The sequence below is a fragment of the Ranitomeya imitator genome, chromosome 1 (assembly GCF_032444005.1).
Source record: "Ranitomeya imitator isolate aRanImi1 chromosome 1, aRanImi1.pri, whole genome shotgun sequence".
NCBI lineage: Eukaryota > Metazoa > Chordata > Amphibia > Anura > Dendrobatidae > Ranitomeya > Ranitomeya imitator.
The window spans coordinates 454,264,057-454,285,294 of NC_091282.1; the positions used below are offsets into that span (position 1 = coordinate 454,264,057).

Consider the following 21,238-nt stretch of genomic DNA (forward strand, 5'->3'; position numbering starts at 1 on the left):
TTGCTACATAATAGAGATGAGCAAATTGATTTGATGCAAATCCAATTTGTTCTAAATCTTAGGAAATGTGCAAGTTCTGATGAATTTGAACAATTTGAAATTTATTTGGCACAAATCACCCCAAAAATATCCGCTGCTTCTTTGCACATTTCAGAAAACTACTTCAACCACAGCTCGCATGACCTCCGACACCACTGGGTTTGCTCCCACATCATGCCTTGCAGCTATCAGATCACATGGCTACCGCTGGATTAATATGACTTTATATGCTGAGGTCACTTTAACATTATTATGGCGGCGTTTGTGTTAAAGAGCTTGAAAGGGGTTGAATACAGTTCTAGGGGACCTCAGAGTGTTACATGCATCTTTTCATGGCAATCAACTTTACATTATTGTGAATCGCTGCAAATCAATTGGCTGTATATTGAACTTTTTGGAAAAATTTGGTCAACATGTTGAATTCGAATATCAAAAGATTCATTCGTCTCTACTACAAATGAAGCCCATGATTATAAAGTTTTTAAAGTATTTAATACTGAATAAAGGCATGTATACTCACATAAAGACAACACAACAGCAAACAAAAAGCAACATGCAGGGAGCATATAAAACACTTTGCTAATACTCGTGTTCACAATAAAATCCTTTCAAATGAGAACCAACAGATTGGATTTACTAAATGGTTTCCATACCAGCCTAGTGTGCCAGTAGCTTTCTACTACAAGGATCTGCAGTGCGGAACCACGTGGAAGGCCTTATATCATGAACCGTGTATAAAAAAGGTACCACCACCACAACTCCATGCATGTGTAATCTTTGACGGAGGAACAGAACAATGGACCTAATACCTCAAATCTCTGGTTGCTGACTTTCTTTCCCTTTTTATTCCAAACTATTTTCGGTCGGGGGTCTCCGGTAGCTTGACAAATAAATGATGCAACTCCCCCTGATACTCCTGTTTGATCAACGGGGCTTCTCGTAAACCTTGGTGGAGCTAGAAAAAGAAAGGAGAGATACACGTTAGAAGATAACAAACATGCATAGAAATAGAGGCAAACAATTAAAGACACTTCTACAGCCGACTGCATTCTGGAAACTTTATAAAACGGGTAAAATGATCCTTTAAAAATTTTTATTTGTGGGTTAATTTTCCTGCTTATCCCATTTTACCAAAAACAATAACAAATCACTTTGATTTCCACAGCCAGATGACTCCAGTCACAAGGCAATTAGTCAGGAGATTGTTCTCCTACCGTTTTCATGTCATGGATTGAGGGAAAGAGACTACAGTGTGAAGTATTAACTTGACATGTGTCCCTAGTAATTCACCCAGCATGACATACCGTACATTCACTCAAGTAATGCGGCCACATCACAGTCAAAGGAAAGGCACCACAATAAAATAAAGGATTAGACAAATGCACATGTATAGGTAGGGGCTGGTGTTATTCTTAGCGTGGAGCTGCTGGTTACAGCTACTGAGTAGCAATGTCAATTGTTTCCTGTGATTCTTTCTGTCTTTACTTTCATAAACATAGACCAATTAAAGAATTACCCTCAAAAATCATTCTTCAAAAATTCCAAAATTAATCTACTTTCCAAATGTAGCTATTATTTGCAAAAAGAATGGCATTTTAGTCTTAAGTGGGCCCCTTCTATACAATTAGCATTCTAAATCTAAAATATTTTAGTGTTGGGATAAGCGTAGATAAGGCCAGGAGCGTGATATCTACTGGCAGTGGATTTTGGTGGTGATATTGAGAGAAAACACAAGTTGTCAGGGTTACTCTCATTTTAGCAATTGTAGATATATTGCTCAGATATGGCATGTCACTTACCGTAAGTATGTATTTTTACTCCCGGGTGTAAATGCCACTGTTCAACTTAATCTGGCATTGCTTTAATTTAAAGGGAATCTGTCAGCAGGTTTTTGCTAAGTACTCTGAGAACAGCATGAGCTAAGGGTTACAATTCAGAATTCAAGTATGTGACACATATCTAGCTGTGTGCAGTTCTTTACTAGCTTTTATCACAAGGAGATTATCATTGTTGTGACTAGCTGGTACGCAGGCACTCGTTCGACTCTGCACCCTCCTGTGATAAGCAGCTCACTGTCTATAGACAACGTATAGACAACGTACATATGGAGTCTGGTATGGGCGGGGTTACCTGTGGTGTGGGCGGGATTAGCTTTATCAGCTCTACTGCATTGCTAAATCGAAAAGCTTTGATTGTGTCAGAACTGCTACACCCAGCCATCTAAGTGATACATTGTTGGATTCAGGGTCTCTTTTCCTACATCATGCTGCTCTCAGATGAAGTAGCAAAAACCTGCTGACAAATTATCTTCAATTCCAGAACGTCTCCATTCCAGAGATAAGGCCTCCCTCCCTTGTACATAAATCTAGTCCTGTTAGTCAAAGAGGCATTATCCCTGTGGAGATGCCAAAAGAGAATAGTCGAGGGTCATGCCCATTTTGGTATAAAGACTAATATATATATACAGTGGGGCAAAAAAGTATTTAGTCAGTCAGCAATAGTGCAAGTTCCACCACTTAAAAAGATGAGAGGCGTCTGTAATTTACATCATAGGTAGACCTCAACTATGGGAGACAAACTGAGAAAAAAAATCCAGAAAATCACATTGTCTGTTTTTTTATGATTTTTTTTTTGCATGTTATGGTGGAAAATAAGTATTTGGTCAGAAACAAACAATCAAGATTTCTGGCTCTCACAGACCTGTAACTTCTTCTTTAAGAGTCTCCTCTTTCCTCCACTCATTACCTGTAGTAATGGCACCTGTTTAAACTTGTTATCAGTATAAAAAGACACCTGTGCACACCCTCAAACAGTCTGACTCCAAACTCCACTATGGTGAAGGCCAAAGAGCTGTCAAAGGACACCAGAAACAAAATTGTAGCCCTGCACCAGGCTGGGAAGACTGAATCTGCAATAGCCAACCAGCTTGGAGTGAATAAATCAACAGTGGGAGCAATAATTAGAAAATGGAAGACATACAAGACCACTGATAATCTCCCTCGATCTGGGGCTCCACGCAAAATCCCACCCCGTGGGGTCAGAATGATCACAAGAACGGTGAGCAAAAATCCCAGAACCACGCGGGAGACCTAGTGAATGAACTGCAGAGAGCTGGGACCAATGTAACAAGGCCTACCATAAGTAACACACTACGCCACCATGGACTCAGATCCTGCAGTGCCAGACGTGTCCCACTGCTTAAGCCAGTATATGTCTGGGCCCGTCTGAAGTTTGCTAGAGAGCATTTGGATGATCCAGAGGAGTTTTGGGAGAATGTCCTATGGTCTGATGAAACCAAACTGGAACTGTTTGGTAGAAACACAACCTGTCGTGTTTGGAGGAAAAAGAATACTGAGTTGCATCCATCAAACACCATACCTACTGTAAAGCATGGTGGTGGAAACATCATGCTTTGGGGCTGTTTCTCTGCAAAGGGGCCAGGACGACTGATCCGGGTACATGAAAGAATGAATGGGGCCATGTATCGTGAGATTTTGAGTGCAAACCTCCTTCCATCAGCAAGGGCATTGAAGATGAAACATGGCTGGGTCTTTCAACATGACAATGATCCAAAGCACACCCCCAGGGCAACGAAGGAGTGGCTTCGTAAGAAGCATTTCAAGGTCCTGGAGTGGCCTAGCCAGTCTCCAGATCTCAACCCTATAGAAAACCTTTGGAGGGAGTTGAAAGTCCGTGTTGCCAAGCGAAAAGCCAAAAACATCACTGCTCTAGAGGAGATCTGCATGGAGGAATGGGCCAACATACCAACAACAGTGCGTGGCAACCTTGTGAAGACTTACAGAAAACGTTTGACCTCTGTCATTGCCAACAAAGGATATATTACAAAGTATTGAGATGAAATTTTGTTTCTGACCAAATACTTATTTTCCACCATAATATGCAAATAAAATGTTAAAAAAACAGACAATGTGATTTTCTGGATTTTTTTTTCTCAGTTTGTCTCCCATAGTTGAGGTCTACCTATGATGTAAATTACAGACGCCTCTCATCTTTTTAAGTGGTGGAACTTGCACTATTGCTGACTGACTAAATACTTTTTTGCCCCACTGTATATATATATATATATATATATATATATATAATGAAGAGAAGTACATATCCCCTGAACAGATAGGTGCCTGACAGAAAGAAAAAGCAGTGCCAGATTCAGAAGAACAGCTGCTATTAGAAGAAGTGAAAAAAAAAAATATTTATGGAAAGTGACAAGTTCTCATGAATAATTGGTGGAGGTCGCCACCAGTTCTAAGAATAAAAACACCACAATGCCAGTGAAGAGATTAATGGGAACAGAGCATTCTATATGATAGTAAGGGTTTGTGCACACGTTGCGTTTTTGTCACGTTTTTCTCTCGTTTTTTTCTGCACAGTTTCTTCACAAAGCCTGAAAGATTCCCTAGTCCCAGCAAAGTGAATGAGAATCCTAAAGTCTCTTGTGCACCTTGCTAATTTTTTATCGTCAGATTCGGTGCAAATTTAAATCTGCAAAATGTAAAGTCTTTTAGTGTGTTTGCTACCGATTTCACTCATACTAAAGAGAGGGCAAATATCTGCAACAAAAACCCATGTAAAAGATGCAGTAAAAACAGGTGTATTCTATGCTGTGTTTTTCCTGCCAAGAGATGCAGAAATGGTGCCGCTAGACACTGATAGCAGCTACTGCACGGGAGCGGCAGGTGCCATTTTCAAATTGATTGATTGATTTTTCGTGATGAATAACGTGAAGAAAATGTATCATTTGCACACAAAACATGCAATTATGCTGCAGAGATTTTTTTTTTAAAGTGTGTACATATATTCATTATGCAAACTAGGGGGCAGGTCAGTGAGGGATCAATGACCTGTCAGCAGTCTGCATTATGAATACCTAATCAGAGCACCACATGAAGCACCTCTCCTCCAGCCCCGCCCCAGAGCACGAGCATATCATTAGTATTAAACTGAAAATAAAGATTAAACAACCACAAGACAGATTTCATCAACCAAGGTCTCATTTTAATCAGTATTACGGCGCTGACCTGACACTGTCTGTAGGTTACTGTGCACAATCCTGCCGACAGATTCCCTTTAATGTATGCACATACCCTAAGACTTGCTAATAAATTGTGGACCACTTGGAGGAAAATGTGACAATAATAAAAACAATTATCCCTGAAATGCGTCAGTCTATTTAATACAGGTATGTCTCATTCTATCATTACTGTATACCCTAATCCACAGCATGAAGCATCCACATCTCTCAGGCTATTGACTGTCATCCACAAGTTAGGGTCAGCGTGTTCACATTAGGTCTGTTTTTTATCTAACTTTTCTATCTGCTCTCAAGAGCCAAAATGATATCTCCTGCTCCTCGATGAAATCTTCTTTCCTATACCACTGCTCCAAGAAGCAAACTGATTATTGCTGTAAGTATCATCATCTATCAAAATGTTCTTATCGTAAGTGTCACAATGTATGGAAAGATTGGTTTTAAAATGAGAAATCTCAAAGAGGCGCCACAGATGAAGTGCTTCTGAGGATAGAATTACGCCAGCTTATGTCTGGGTCACTGTTCTGTTTGTTCACAGGAATATTATCATATATATGTTTATAAAATAAGCACATATTTCCATCTAGAGTCACCATTGATGATGGCTTTCAGTCACCGCCTGGAATTTAAGCTCTCCATGCTACCTGTCAATGTATCGTAAAGGGAACCTGTCACCAGGATGTACCCTTTTTAATATTAAAAAAACCTTTGTGATACTTTATTAAGGCTGGTTTCAGACTTGCGTTCATGTGTGCTGCGGATGGCAGCGTCCTTCCTCCCTGCTTCCTCCGTGAAGCTCCGCCGGCTGTGCCAGCGTTTCCCTGCGTACCTATCTTTAACATTGGGTACGACGCAGAGAAATGCGTTGTATGCGGATGTGTCCACATGCGTCGATTTGAGGCGTGCGGCGCCTGCACGGAAACGCTAAATTTTCTGAAACGGTTAAAAGACGATAAAAAGGCTGATCATACAATCAGCAGCAAGTCGTTTTTACACAACAATGCATTTCTTCATTCTTTTTCAGCGTTTAGTGTTGTTTTCGAAAAGATGATTATTATGGCGTCCATCTAGTTTCCATTATTTGTCCATTTTTCTAATGAAAAAACCAAGGTTCTGCATGATGCGCTTTTTCTTCTGTTCTAAAACTTCCATAATAGATCCTAAACAGTGCCTGTAGAACCAATGTTCAGTATGCTTCATATTAATTTTAGACATTAATTCTGTTTGTTCCTCAAAATGGAATGTTTGAAAGGAAATGTGAATGTAGCCTTAAACAAGAGTCCTATAATGAAACAGAGGAGCGACTCTGTTGATGTCTTCCAGAAGAAAGTGGACAGCAACTTCTTAATCAGTGAGTCAAAATCATTGTAAAAGTGTACATTAATGACTATGTCAAGTAATAGCTCTAAGACTAACTTGCGGGAAAAAGCTAAGTGCTCTTCATATTTTTCTCCATTATATGAACCAGCAGAAATTGACACAATTGCCTTTGGTATCTAATCTTGCTGACTCCATAGCTCACGTCCAGACCACAGCTGCTGGGCTCTCTGGTGGCACGCACAATTACTACTGTCATGAGTCTGCCTATTAACATAAGGGCATTCCTGAATGTGAACGACAAGTATTTATAACTTCCCCAGACACAGTGTAGCATGCAAGCCAACAAAAACTTTAAGGCACACTTCGTTAGGCAGTGCCTGACATTAACGTGGGAAACTTCCCAAGGGGTGAATGGCATCAATGAGGAAGCAGAGCTCCTGACAGTCCAACATGACAGCCTCCTAGTGATGGCCACTGTGTCTGCACGTCTATAAAATTATCTATTCTACCAGAGAGTCAAAGGAAAAAGAATATTCGGAAATAGACTGCTGGCGTTAAGCTTCACGGTTCTATATTAGGGAATAAATGGAAATAAATGCAGGACAATCAAATATTATTTCGAGTTCTGTAACATTTTCCTCTGTGGGCGCTCTAACGGGAAGCAAGAACATCTGTGATAATTAGCGAACAAAGTATGGGGAAAAAGAGAGATTTTACAACCGCGTTTATGCTTATTCATAGACTTAGACATGTATAAAGAATATATTCAGATTATGCAATATGAGACATTTCAATTTACTTGGAATTTCAATTAAAAATTTACAAATTGGGAAATTGGGTTTCTGCTGTAAATATTCAGAATAACTATGATTACATTTAATTTATGCTATTACATGAGTTATTTTTATTTAAAAACATCTAATTGTAGTGCCATTTAATTCCCTTTATGACTATTCCCAAATTTTACATTTCAATGACTGTTTTTTATTAGTTTTCATAAAACAAACTTGCTGGGAACCTATATGTTTATTTTGTTGCCTTGTAGTTGCTTTGTGACTACAACAGATCTTCCTAAATATCTGGGGATCAGGCTCGTCAGCAGCCAGTCTGCAGAATCATTGGAAAAGGTGGAGATAGCACTAGGGCAACTTGTGCAGCCACGCAGAGGCCAGAGATTTAATGGGGTCCACTTCCAACTCCAAAGTAGGCGGAAATGTACATTATGATGAGACATTGGACTGTAGAGGGCCCATATATAGGTTCCATAGGTTTCCAACCATGAACACTAATAATATCCAGTAACTGCACTTCAAATGCTAAAATTTTGGAAAGGTGATGTAATAATTTTGAAGTAAAATAAAAATATTTAGAATTGAGAGTCCTCAGTGGTTGATACCTTTTAATGGCTAACTGAAAAGATGGTAACAAATTGCAAGCTCTCGAGACTACACAGGTCTCTTCATCAGGCAAAGACTAAAAGAAATTCTGGAGAATCACATATTACCATATTTTCAGTTAGCCATATTTTTCTATCCACTGGCTAACACGGTACCAAGATATATATGTTTCCTGAAATAAATTAAAGAATTGCCCTGCATTAGCATATAGGTCTGCAGCCACTATGATTCTTCAATGTAAGCTGAGAGTATTCATGTGACCACAAGCATGCAATTGCATAATTCTGGCAACATTACGGCTAGACCTGTCAGGCCTCATTCAATTAACTTGCTTTGAGCGAGGTCGCGCACGTCTAGTCGGCACATGACCACATGTATGCAAATCACATACCGCTCCTCACAGCGCGTAGACTGCAGACTTGTACCCTAAGGTTGGACAACCTCTTTAACTGAAAAAATCATCATTTCTTGGGTAAAATGGCTGGATGCAGGATTTTTGGTTTCAGACAACTTTATTCTTTACCGCCTCAAAGTGTTAAAGCAATGTTCGTATTATAGTCTAGCCACTAACTATCCATTGTACAACATTCATTGCCATCACGCTCTAGTTACCGCCTAGCACCTCAGAATGTAACACTACCATTATCAGTTATGATGGCTTCTGCAAGCCAATGATGCTCGTGTTCCCTAGGAACTAGGAGCCCTGTATGAATCTTATAAAGGAGCACTTCCAGCTCTCTGGTAGTGAGCCTCGAGCTCGCAATGTCTGGATTTAGTGGAAACTGGCCCCTCTCTTTACCATCCAGACCTTACTCAAGGTGTAGCACCCAAGCAATTACAGAGAAATGCCTCGTTCTGAGTAGCCATAGGTCTAACTTTAGTAGGTGGCCTGCTACCGGGGCTAGATTCTGAAATGAAAAGGAAATTATGATTTTTTTTCAATTATTTCATTTTAATGAGGGGAAGTGTTTTTCTATCAACAAAGAATAAATAGTAAGTGTATACATTTTACACTATGCTGTTAAAATACAGAACAGCAGCAGATGACAGAACATCACCATACTATCCCTTGAATGTAGCCCAAAGAAGATTTATTTGCAGAATTCATTGCTAATTCACTTATTAATCATAATTTACCACATCAGCAGCATGGCTCATCAGTGAAAGCCATCATTTCAGCTTAGTCCTAACCTGCACTTACAATGTACCTGAGAATTGTCTGGTGCAGGACTGATAATTAGCTTCTAACATGCAAAGGGAAATGCTACCCACGCATTTCAGAGCACGGTATAATCACATCAAATCAGGAGAGTGTGAACCTATATTGGGAAAGGTTTCATCGCTGTCATAGACTAAAAATGAAAGACAACAAAAGCATCACCAACATCTCATATAAAAAAAAGACAAACATATTTCATGAAGTGAAGAATATAAGAAACCACTATGCTAAATATGTCTATGTGTAATGTACATGAGAAGGACCATAAATATCATTAGAATAGTGAAAGAGATGTACCGGTATATCGTAAAAATAAATTATGCTGATAATAATAGCCAAGTAACAGTCAAGAACAGAACTATTTAGTTGATTTAAATGCGTTGAATACTATTAGACAACCCCTGCCTTATCAATTCAGTACCAAATTAAAATAAAACAATATATACTCACCCTGCAGTAGCGCCATTCAAGTGATGCCGGCTCAGCATTCCTGGCATTAATTTAATATTGTTGAATCACGTGCCAGCTGCAGCCAGTTAACGACTGCCCTAATGATATATTGATGAGCTGCTGTTGATGGTTGACTGCTCATTGGCTGTAGCTGACCTGACACAATTTCATGTCACCTCTGGGAACAACATTTTTAAAACAGAGCCATTAGAAGAGGTAAGTATTGCCTTTAAGTGGGAATTTTACTTTCAGGTAACTTTTCAGAATAAGCTGTCCTATATGTGTACATGAAAAATAATACTATTTCTGGTCATTACATGACTTGTATCCTGCATATTCATCAGTTTTTGCCCACGCATCTCTTAATTTAATATTAAATCTGAGCTGGCAGGAGGAAACTTGCAGTTTTGATGCCTCCTAAACACAACACTGCACACAGGGATAGATGTTTTACTCTTCATTCATTCCTTATTTATCACACAGACAGGAGCAGCAGAATGTAGTAAATTTTACAGCATTCCTGAGCTGTGCAAATATGAATCCAGCTCTAGGCTGATGCAAAAGACTTGTTAGAATGCTCAGCACAATCTTTCTGTGTCTCCCACTGCCTATTTCTTCACTTTCATCAGTGCTCCTCTCAATCCTCCTTCAAAGATAATAAACTGTATAATCTGACACCTCACTGTACTTGCAGGCCTTCTTTTCTTCAACAAGATGGACTTGAGTTGTTTTTCAACATGGATGACAAGTTCAGAAGGCGATCAGGAGGGGTAAACATGTCCCATAAACGGAGGACACAATACAAATCCTCTTTATTAATGCAATATTCTTTGCATCCAGATAATATTTTAATTAATATATATATATTTTTGCCCCTTTCCTTGCATTTACACAGACCAATAATAATTGTGATCGCTCAGATCTAAGTACTCCAGTAGCCAGAGGATTACATTCAGACGATGTCCTGGATGAGACGTACTATTTCCTAGTATGGAGACTGCCAGCTGCTATAGGAAGTTTTATTGATCAGGCAATGCTCTTTAGGAAAAAAGTATTCTGATTCTCAAACGTTATGGCAGGTTTATGTCACCTTTTTATTGCTCTCTTCCAGCATTTACACTAGCAATTATTGTTGAGATTGCTCAGACTAATCATGAAAATAACTGCCCAGTGTAAATGGTCATTAGAGAGGTATCTGGTCCTTCCACCAAGTGCATCACTGCTGGCAAAAAGACGGCAGGCACCCATAACACGTGTCACGCCGGGAGATCAGCACATGATAGATTTTAACAGATATACTATTTTGGATTTCCAAACCATTCGGATCATAGAATTTTCTACATTAGCTCTCTGCAAAAAGAAAGTCCTCTCTAGTACCACCTATTCTTTCTTTTGATGACGATATAGATATATATGTATACACACACTACTCAAAAAAATAAAGGGAACACTAAAATCCCACATCCTAGATATCACTGAATGAAATATTCTAGTTGTAAATCTTTATTCATTACATAGTGGAATGTGTTGAGAACGATAAAACCTAAAAATTATCAACGTAAATCACAACTAAAATCCCACAGAGGTCTGGAGTTGGAGTGATGCTCAAAATCTAAGTGGAAAATGAAGTTACAGGATGATCAAACTTCAGTGGAAATGCCTCAAGACAAGGAAATGATGCTCAGTAGTGTGGAATGGCTTCCATGTGCCTGTATGACCTCCCTACAATGCCTGGGCATGCTCCTGATCAGGCGGCGGATGGTCTCCTGAGGTATCTCCTCCCAGACCTGGATTAAAGCATCCGCCAACTCCTGGACAGTCTGTGGTGCATTTTGGCGTTGGTGGATGGTGTGAGACGTGATGTCCCAGATGTGACCAATCAGATTCAGGTCTGTGGAACGGGTGGGCCAGTCCATAGCTTCAATGCCTTCATCTTGCAGGAACTGCTGACACACTCCAGCCACATGAGGTCTGACATTGTCCTGCATTAGGAGGAACCCAGGGCCAACCGCACCAGCATATGGTCTCACAAAGGTTCTGAGGATCTCATCTCGGTACCTATTGGCAGTCAGGCTACCTCTGGCAAGCACGTGGAGGGCTGTGTAGTACTCCAAAGGAATGCCACCCCACACCATTACAGACCAACTGCCAAACTGTTCATGCTGAAGGATGTTGCTCTTGACGATGTCTCCAGACTCTGTCACATGTGCTCAGTATGAACCTGCTTTCATCTGTGAAGAGCACAGGGCGCCAGTGGCGAATTTGCCAATTCTGGTGTTCCGTGACAAAGGCCAAGCATCCTGCACGGTGTTGGGCCGTGAGCACAACCCCATCTGTGGACGTCGGGCACTCTGACCATCCTCATGGTGTCGGTTTCTTACCGTTTGTGCAGACACATGAACATTTGTGGCCTTCTGGAGGTCATTTTGCAGCTCTGGCAGTGCTCCTCCTATTCCTCCTTGCACAAAGGCTGAGGTAGCAGTCCTGCTGCTAGGCTGTTGCCCTCCTACGGCCCCCTCTACATCTCCTGGTGTACTGGCCTGTCTGCTGATAGCGCCTCCAGCCTCTGCACACTACGCTGACAGACACAGCAAACCTTCTTGCCACATCTTGCATTGATGTGCCACCCTGGATGAGCTGCACTACCTGAGCCACTTGTGTGGGTTGTAGAGTCTGTCTCATGCTACCACGAGTGTGAAAGCACAACCGACATTCAAAAGTGGCCAAAGATCAGCCAGAAAGCATTGGTACTGAGATGTGGTCTGTGGTCCCCACCTGCAGAACCACTCCTTTTTTGAGTGTGTCTTGATAATTGCCAATAATTTTCATCTGTTGTTCATTCCATTTGCACAACAGCATGTGAAATTGATTGTCAAACAGTGTTGCTTCCTAAGTGGACAGTTTGATTTCACAGAAGTTTGATTTTCTTGGAGTTATATTCTGTTGCTTAAGTGTTCCCTTTATTTTTTTGAGCAGTGTATATATAGATATATATATATATATAGATAGATAGATAGATAGACAGATGGATAGATAGATGTATTTATACAGTGTGTATGTATATATATATATATATATACATACATACATACATACATACACACACACATTGTATATATACCGTATATACTCGAGTTTGAGCCGAGATTTTCAGCCCATTTTTTGGGGGCTTAAAGTCCCCCTCTCGGCTCATACTCGAGTCATACACAGGGGTCAGCAGGGGAGGGGGAGCGGGGGCTATCTAATTATACTTACCTGCTCCTGGTGCGGTCCCTGTGCGTCCCTGCTTCTTCCAGCGCTGCAGATTCTTCCTGTACTGAGCGGTCACATGGTACCGCTCATTACAGTAATGAATACGCAGCTCCACCTCCCATAGGGGTGGAGCCGCATATTCATTACTGTAATGAACGGTAATGGTGACGGGCTCAGTACAGGAAGAATATGCGGCGCCGGGAGAAGCAGGGACTGCACCGCACCAGGAGCAGGTAAGTATACGGGGAGGGGGAGCGCAGCGCTGCACGATATTTACCTCTCTTCGTTCGGGTGTGGCTCCGTCATCAGCGTCCTCTGGCTGTGATGCTCAGGTCAGAGGGCGCGGTGACGTTGTCAGTGCGCGCCCTCTGCTGAACGTCAGTGCTGAGGACGGAGCCGCACCCGAACGAGGAGCAGGTAAAAGTGCCGGGGTCCTGAGCTACAGAGAGGTATGTGATTTTTTTTATCACAGCCACAGCATATGGGGCAAGTGACTGTATGGAGCATCTGTATGGGGCCATAACGATTGTGCAGCACTATAAGGGGCAGTGACTGTATGGGGCCATAACGATTGTGCAGTACTATAAGGGGCAGTGTCTGTATGGAGCATCTGTATGGGGCCATAACGATTGTGCAGCACTATAAGGGGCAGTGACTGTATGGAGCATCTGTATGGGGCCATAACGATTGTGCAGCACTATAAGGGGCAGTGATTGTATGGAGCATCTGTATGGGGCCATAACGATTGTGCAGCACTATAAGGGGCAGTGACTGTATGGAGCATCTGTATGGGGCCATAACGATTGTGCAGCACTAGAAGGGGTAGTGTCTGTATGGAGCATCTGTATGGGGCCATAACGATTGTGCAGCACTATAAGGGGCAGTGATTGTATGGAGCATCTGTATGGGGCCATAACGATTGTGCAGCACTATAAGGGGTAGTGACTGTATGGAGCATCTGTATGGGGCCATAACGATTGTGCAGCACTATAAGGGGCAGTGATTGTATGGAGCATCTGTATGGGGCCATAACGATTGTGCAGCACTATAGGGGGCAGTGACTGTAGGGAGCATCATATGGGGCCATAAAGATTGTGCAGCACTATAAGGGGCAGTGACTGTATGGAGCATCTGTATGGGGCCATAACGATTGTGCAGCACTATAAGGGGCAGTGTCTGTATGGAGCATCTGTATGGGGCCATAACGATTGTGCAGCACTATAAGGGGTAGTGTCTGTATGGAGCATCTGTATGGGGCCATAACGATTGTGCAGCACTATAAGGGGCAGTGATTGTATGGAGCATCTGTATGGGGCCATAACGATTTTGCAGCACTATAAGGGGCAGTGTGTTATGCTGTGCTATCAGGCAACACAGTGTGCAGTAATCAGCGCACATACAGTGATATGGCAATAACCCAAAAACAATAGAACAAGCTCTGAGACGTGGAATCTCTGCAGACTGCAATACCTGAACCTATCCTCACACAACTAAAAGCAGCAGTGGATTGCGCCTAACACTACCTATGCAACTCGGCACTGCCTGAGGAGCTGACTAGCCTGAAGATAGAAATACAAGCCTGACTTGCCTCAGAGAAATACCCCAAAGGAATAGGCAGCCCCCCACATATAATGACTGTTAGCAAGATGAAAAGACAAAACGTAGGAATGAAATAGATTCAGCAAAGTGAGGCCCGATATTCTAGACAGAGTGAGGATAGCAAAGAGAACTATGCAGTCTACAAAAAACCCTAAAGCAGAACCACGCAAAGGGGGGCAAAAAGACCCACCGTGCCGAACTAACGGCACGGCGGTGCACCCTTTGCGTCTCAGAGCTTCCAGCAAAAGAGAATAGCACAGCTGGACAGAAAAAACGGAAACAAAAACAAAGTAACACTTATCTAGCAGAGCAGCAGGCCACAGGAAAGATGCAGTAGCTCAGATCCAACACTGGAACATTGACAAGGAGCAAGGAAGACAGACTCAGGTGGAGTTAAATAGCAAGGCAGCCAACGAGCTCACCAAAACACCTGAGGGAGGAAGCCCAGAGGCTGCAATACCACTTGTGACCACAGGAGTGAATTCAGCCACAGAATTCACAACAGTACCCCCCCCTTGAGGAGGGGTCACTGAACCCTCACCAGAACCCCCAGGCTGACCAGGATGAGCCACATGAAAGGCACGAACAAGATCTGGGGCATGGACATCAGAGGCAAAAACCCAGGAATTATCCTCCTGAGCATAACCCTTCCATTTGACCAGATACTGGAGTTTCCGTCTAGAGACACGAGAATCCAAAATTTTCTCCACAATATACTCCAATTCCCCCTCCACCAAAACAGGGGCAGGAGGCTCCACAGATGGAACCATAGGTGCCACGTATCTTCTCAACAACGACCTATGGAATACATTATGTATGGAAAAGGAGTCTGGGAGGGTCAGACGAAAAGACACCGGATTGAGAATCTCAGAAATCCTATACGGACCAATAAAACGAGGTTTAAATTTAGGAGAGGAAACCTTCATAGGAATATGACGAGAAGATAACCAAACCAGATCCCCAACACGAAGTCGGGGACCCACACGGCGTCTACGATTAGCGAAAAGCTGAGCCTTCTCCTGGGACAAGGTCAAATTGTCCACTACCTGAGTCCAGATCTGCTGCAACCTATCCACCACAGAATCCACACCAGGACAGTCCAAAGACTCAACCTGTCCTGAAGAGAAACGAGGATGGAACCCAGAATTGCAGAAAAATGGAGAGACCAAGGTAGCCGAGCTGGCCCGATTATTAAGGGCGAACTCAGCCAACGGCAAAAATGACACCCAATCATCCTGGTCAGCAGAAACAAAACATCTCAGATATGTTTCCAAGGTCTGATTGGTTCGTTCGGTCTGGCCATTAGTCTGAGGATGGAAGGCCGAGGAAAAAGATAGGTCAATGCCCATCCTACCACAAAAGGCTCGCCAGAACCTCGAGACAAACTGGGAACCTCTGTCAGAAACAATATTCTCAGGAATGCCATGCAAACGAACCACATGCTGGAAGAACAAAGGCACTAAATCAGAGGAGGAAGGCAATTTAACCAAGGGCACCAGATGGACCATTTTAGAAAAGCGATCACAGACCACCCAAATGACCGACATCTTTTGAGAAACGGGAAGGTCAGAAATGAAATCCATCGAAATATGTGTCCAAGGCCTCTTCGGGACCGGCAAGGGCAAAAGCAACCCACTGGCACGTGAACAGCAGGGCTTAGCCCTAGCACAAATCCCACAGGACTGCACAAAAGCACGCACATCCCGTGACAGAGATGGCCACCAGAAGGATCTAGCCACTAACTCTCTGGTACCAAAGATTCCTGGATGACCAGCCAGCACCGAACAATGAAGTTCAGAGATAACTTTACTAGTCCACCTATCAGGGACGAACAGTTTCTCGGCCGGACAACGATCAGGTTTATTAGCCTGAAATTTCTGCAACACTCTCCGCAAATCAGGAGAGATGGCAGACACAGTGACTCCTTCCTTGAGGATACTCGCCGGCTCAGATAACCCCGGAGAGTCGGGCACAAAACTCCTAGACAGAGCATCCGCCTTCACATTTTTAGAGCCCGGAAGGTACGAAATCACAAAATCAAAACGAGCAAAAAATAACGACCAACGGGCCTGTCTAGGATTCAAGCGCTTGGCAGACTCGAGATAAGTAAGATTCTTATGATCAGTCAATACCACCACGCGATGCTTAGCTCCCTCAAGCCAATGACGCCACTCCTCGAATGCCCACTTCATGGCCAGCAACTCTCGGTTGCCCACATCATAATTACGCTTAGCAGCAGAAAATTTCCTGGAAAAGAAAGCACATGGTTTCAACACTGAGCAACCAGAACCTCTCTGTGACAAAACCGCCCCTGCTCCAATCTCAGAAGCATCAACCTCGACCTGGAACGGAAGAGAAACATCTGGTTGACACAACACAGGGGCACAGCAAAAACGACGCTTCAACTCCTGAAAAGCTTCCACGGCAGCAGAAGACCAATTAACCAAATCAGCACCCTTCTTGGTCAAATCGGTCAATGGTCTGGCAATGCTAGAAAAATTACAGATGAAGCGACGATAAAAATTAGCAAAGCCCAGGAATTTCTGCAGACTTTTCAGAGATGTCGGCTGAGTCCAATCCTGGATGGCCTGGACCTTAACCGGATCCATCTCGATAGTAGAAGGGGAAAAGATGAACCCCAAAAATGAAACTTTCTGCACACCGAAGAGACACTTTGATCCCTTCACGAACAAGGAATTAGCACGCAGTACCTGGAAAACCATTCTGACTTGCTTCACATGAGACTCCCAATCATCAGAGAAGATCAAAATGTCATCCAAGTAAACAATCAGGAATTTATCCAGATACTCACGGAAAATGTCATGCATAAAAGACTGAAAAACAGATGGAGCATTGGCAAGTCCGAACGGCATCACCAGATACTCAAAATGACCCTCGGGCGTATTGAATGCAGTTTTCCATTCATCTCCTTGCCTGATTCTCACCAGATTATACGCACCACGAAGATCAATCTTAGTAAACCAACTAGCCCCCTTAATCCGAGCAAACAAGTCAGATATCAATGGCAAGGGATACTGAAACTTAACAGTGATCTTATTAAGAAGGCAGTAATCAATACACGGTCTTAGCGAACCATCCTTTTTGGCTACAAAAAAGAACCCTGCTCCCAATGGTGATGACGATGGGCGAATATGTCCCTTCTCCAGGGATTCTTTCACATAACTGCGCATAGCGGTGTGTTCAGGCACGGACAAATTAAATAAACGACCCTTAGGGAATTTACTACCAGGAATCAAATTGATAGCACAATCACAATTCCTATGCGGAGGTAGGGCATCAGACTTGGGCTCTTCAAATACATCCTGAAAGTCAGACAAGAACTCTGGGATGTCAGAAGGAATGGATGACGAAATAGACAAAAATGGAACATCACCATGTACTCCCTGACAACCCCAGCTGGTTACCGACATAGAGTTCCAATCTAATACTGGATTATGGGTTTGTAGCCATGGCAACCCCAACACGACCACATCATGCAGATTATGCAGTACCAGAAAGCGAATAACTTCCTGATGTGCAGGAGCCATGCACATGGTCAGCTGGGCCCAGTACTGAGGCTTATTCTTGGCCAAAGGTGTAGCATCAATTCCTCTCAACGGAATAGGACACCGCAAAGGCTCCAAGAAAAACCCACAACGTTTAGCATAATCCAAATCCATCAGATTCAGGGCAGCGCCCGAATCCACAAACGCCATGACAGAATACGATGACAAAGAGCATATCAAGGTAATGGACAGAAGGAATTTGGACTGTACAGTACCAATGACGGCAGAGCTATCGAACCGCCTAGTGCGCTTAGGACAATTAGAAATAGCATGAGTGGAATCACCACAGTAGAAACACAGCCTGTTCAGACGTCTGTGTTCTTGCCGTTCAACTTTAGTCATAGTCCTGTCGCACTGCATAGGCTCAGGTTTACTCTCAGACAATACCGCCAGATGGTGCACAGATTTACGCTCGCGCAAGCGACGACCGATCTGAATGGCCAAGGACATAGACTCATTCAAACCAGCAGGCATAGGAAATCCCACCATGACATCCTTAAGAGCTTCAGAGAGACCCTTTCTGAACCAAGCCGCCAGTGCAGATTCATTCCACAGAGTGAGTACTGACCACTTCCTAAATTTCTGACAATATACTTCTACATCATCCTGACCCTGGCATAAAGCCAGCAAATTTTTCTCAGCCTGATCCACTGAATTAGGCTCATCGTAAAGCAATCCAAGCGCCTGGAAAAACGCATCAACATTACTCAATGCAGGGTCTCCTGGCGCAAGAGAAAACGCCCAGTCCTGTGGGTCGCCGCGCAAAAAAGAAATAATAATCAAAACCTGTTGAATAGGATTACCAGAAGAATGAGGTTTCAAGGCCAGAAATAGCTTACAATTATTTTTGAAGCTCAGGAACTTAGTTCTGTCACCAAAAAACAAATCAGGAATAGGAATTCTTGGTTCTAGCATAGATTTCTGATCAATTGTATCTTGAATCTTTTGTACATTTATAACGAGATTATCCATTGAGGAGCACAGAGCCTGAATATCCATGTCCACAGCTGTGTCCTGAAGCACTCTAATGTCTAGGGAAAAAAAAAAAAAAAAAAAAACTGAAGACAGAGCTGAGGAAAAAAAAAAATGATGTCAGGACTTCTTTTTTCCCTCTATTGAGAATCATTGGTTATGGCTCCTTGTACTGTTATGCTGTGCTATCAGGCAACACAGTGTGCAGTAATCAGCGCACATACAGTGATATGGCAATAACCCAAAAACAATAGAACAAGCTCTGAGACGTGGAATCTCTGCAGACTGCAATACCTGAACCTATCCTCACACAACTAAAAGCAGCAGTGGATTGCGCCTAACACTACCTATGCAACTCGGCACTGCCTGAGGAGCTGACTAGCCTGAAGATAGAAATACAAGCCTGACTTGCCTCAGAGAAATACCCCAAAGGAATAGGCAGCCCCCCACATATAATGACTGTTAGCAAGATGAAAAGACAAAACGTAGGAATGAAATAGATTCAGCAAAGTGAGGCCCGATATTCTAGACAGAGTGAGGATAGCAAAGAGAACTATGCAGTCTACAAAAAACCCTAAAGCAGAACCACGCAAAGGGGGGCAAAAAGACCCACCGTGCCGAACTAACGGCACGGCGGTGCACCCTTTGCGTCTCAGAGCTTCCAGCAAAAGAGAATAGCACAGCTGGACAGAAAAAACGGAAACAAAAACAAAGTAACACTTATCTAGCAGAGCAGCAGGCCACAGGAAAGATGCAGTAGCTCAGATCCAACACTGGAACATTGACAAGGAGCAAGGAAGACAGACTCAGGTGGAGTTAAATAGCAAGGCAGCCAACGAGCTCACCAAAACACCTGAGGGAGGAAGCCCAGAGGCTGCAATACCACTTGTGACCACAGGAGTGAATTCAGCCACAGAATTCACAACAGCAGTGACTGTATGGAGCATCATATGGGGCCATAACGATTGTGCAGCACTATAAGGGGCAGTGACTGTATGGAGCATCTGTATGGGGCCATAACGATTGTGCAACACTATAAGGGGCAAGTGTCTGTATGGAGCATCTTATGGGGCCCTTATTACCCTTTATGCAGGATTATATGGGGCATATTTTAATATGGCGCATTTAATGGGGCCCATCAAACTTTATGGAGCATTATATGGGGCTCCTGATTTAATATGGATATTCAAAAACAATTTACCTACTGATGTCTCAATTAATTTTACTTTTATTGGTATCTATTTTTACTTTTGACATTTACCAGTAGCTGCTGCACTTCCCATCCTAGGCTTATACTCGAGTCATTAAGTTTTCCCAGTTTTTTGTGGCAAAATTAGGGGGGTCGGCTTATACTCGGGTAGGCTTATACTCGAGTATATACGGTATATATATATTTTTTTGTCCACCAGGTAACATTGCTGTGGCTAATATTGAACTATGAAACCAATGTGAGATGTTATCAGCACTTCTGCAGAATATCTTCACGATTACATTTCATAAAATACAAAAGAAAGAATAGAATAAAGTAAATTATTTGGTGATAACAATACGAGTCCTTTAGGGTGAGGCCAGTGACCAAAACAGGATAGAGTTTGATAGGAAGTTTCATAATTCGTGAACACATCTTTCTAATAAATACCAAAAGAACAGAGTATTAACACACTCAGGTACTGAAACAATATGAGAACTGCTCGAGACCATGATTTCAAGCTTTTCATTTTCCACATGTTTGTAATCTAGATGGGCTAAATCTACCTGAATGAAGATAGAGACTTGCTGGATAATCCAGTCCTAATCCTTTATCTAGTAGCAAATGAAAAACATAAAGCCTCTTGAATGTAAAAGGTTTGTGACGTGCACACCGCTTCATCTCAGTGGAACACTACCTAACCATGTCATATCCAGTCATCTCACAAGAGGATATGCAGCATCAAAGCACCTCACTGCTCCTTCTCAAAGTTTAATGACTTCAGAAAGACTATGAATTATTTGGTATCTTCACATGTAAAGCTGATTCTCAAACTTTATGGCAGGCGCAGAGGGCCTTAAATGAACAGGCAAGTAATCTCATGCGGAATAACTAAGGGGGAGAAAGTAGATCATGTCCATTAACTAAAACCTTTGCGCATCCAATTCTTATCACAAGGCTTGTGTAGTGCACATATTAGTCATACATGCTAAACCTAGGGAGAAACTGGAGAAAAGCATAAAAAGGTCCAATGACATTTATATAGTACAGTAACTGACTGTCATGGGAACCAATAGATGGTATTTTCTACACGCACTAATATTCCGCTAAGGCCTGGTGCTCAAGATGTGGATTAGTTTGCCATTTTAACTACTTACAGAAGACCAGTATCTGATCACAACAAATAAA

General features: G+C 42.5%; 1 protein-coding gene across 36 annotated transcripts in view; it reads right to left on the reverse strand.

Moving 5' to 3' along the window:
- Positions 1–21,238, reverse strand: part of PTPRD (protein tyrosine phosphatase receptor type D) — an 878,514-nt gene that overhangs the window by 316,432 nt on the left and 540,844 nt on the right. For all 36 annotated transcript variants that reach the window (XM_069764541.1, XM_069764828.1, XM_069764762.1 and 33 more), the window contains exon 3: positions 849–994. In XM_069764541.1, coding sequence (XP_069620642.1) covers positions 849–994 — 146 coding nt within the window. The remainder of the gene's footprint in view (positions 1–848; positions 995–21,238) is intronic.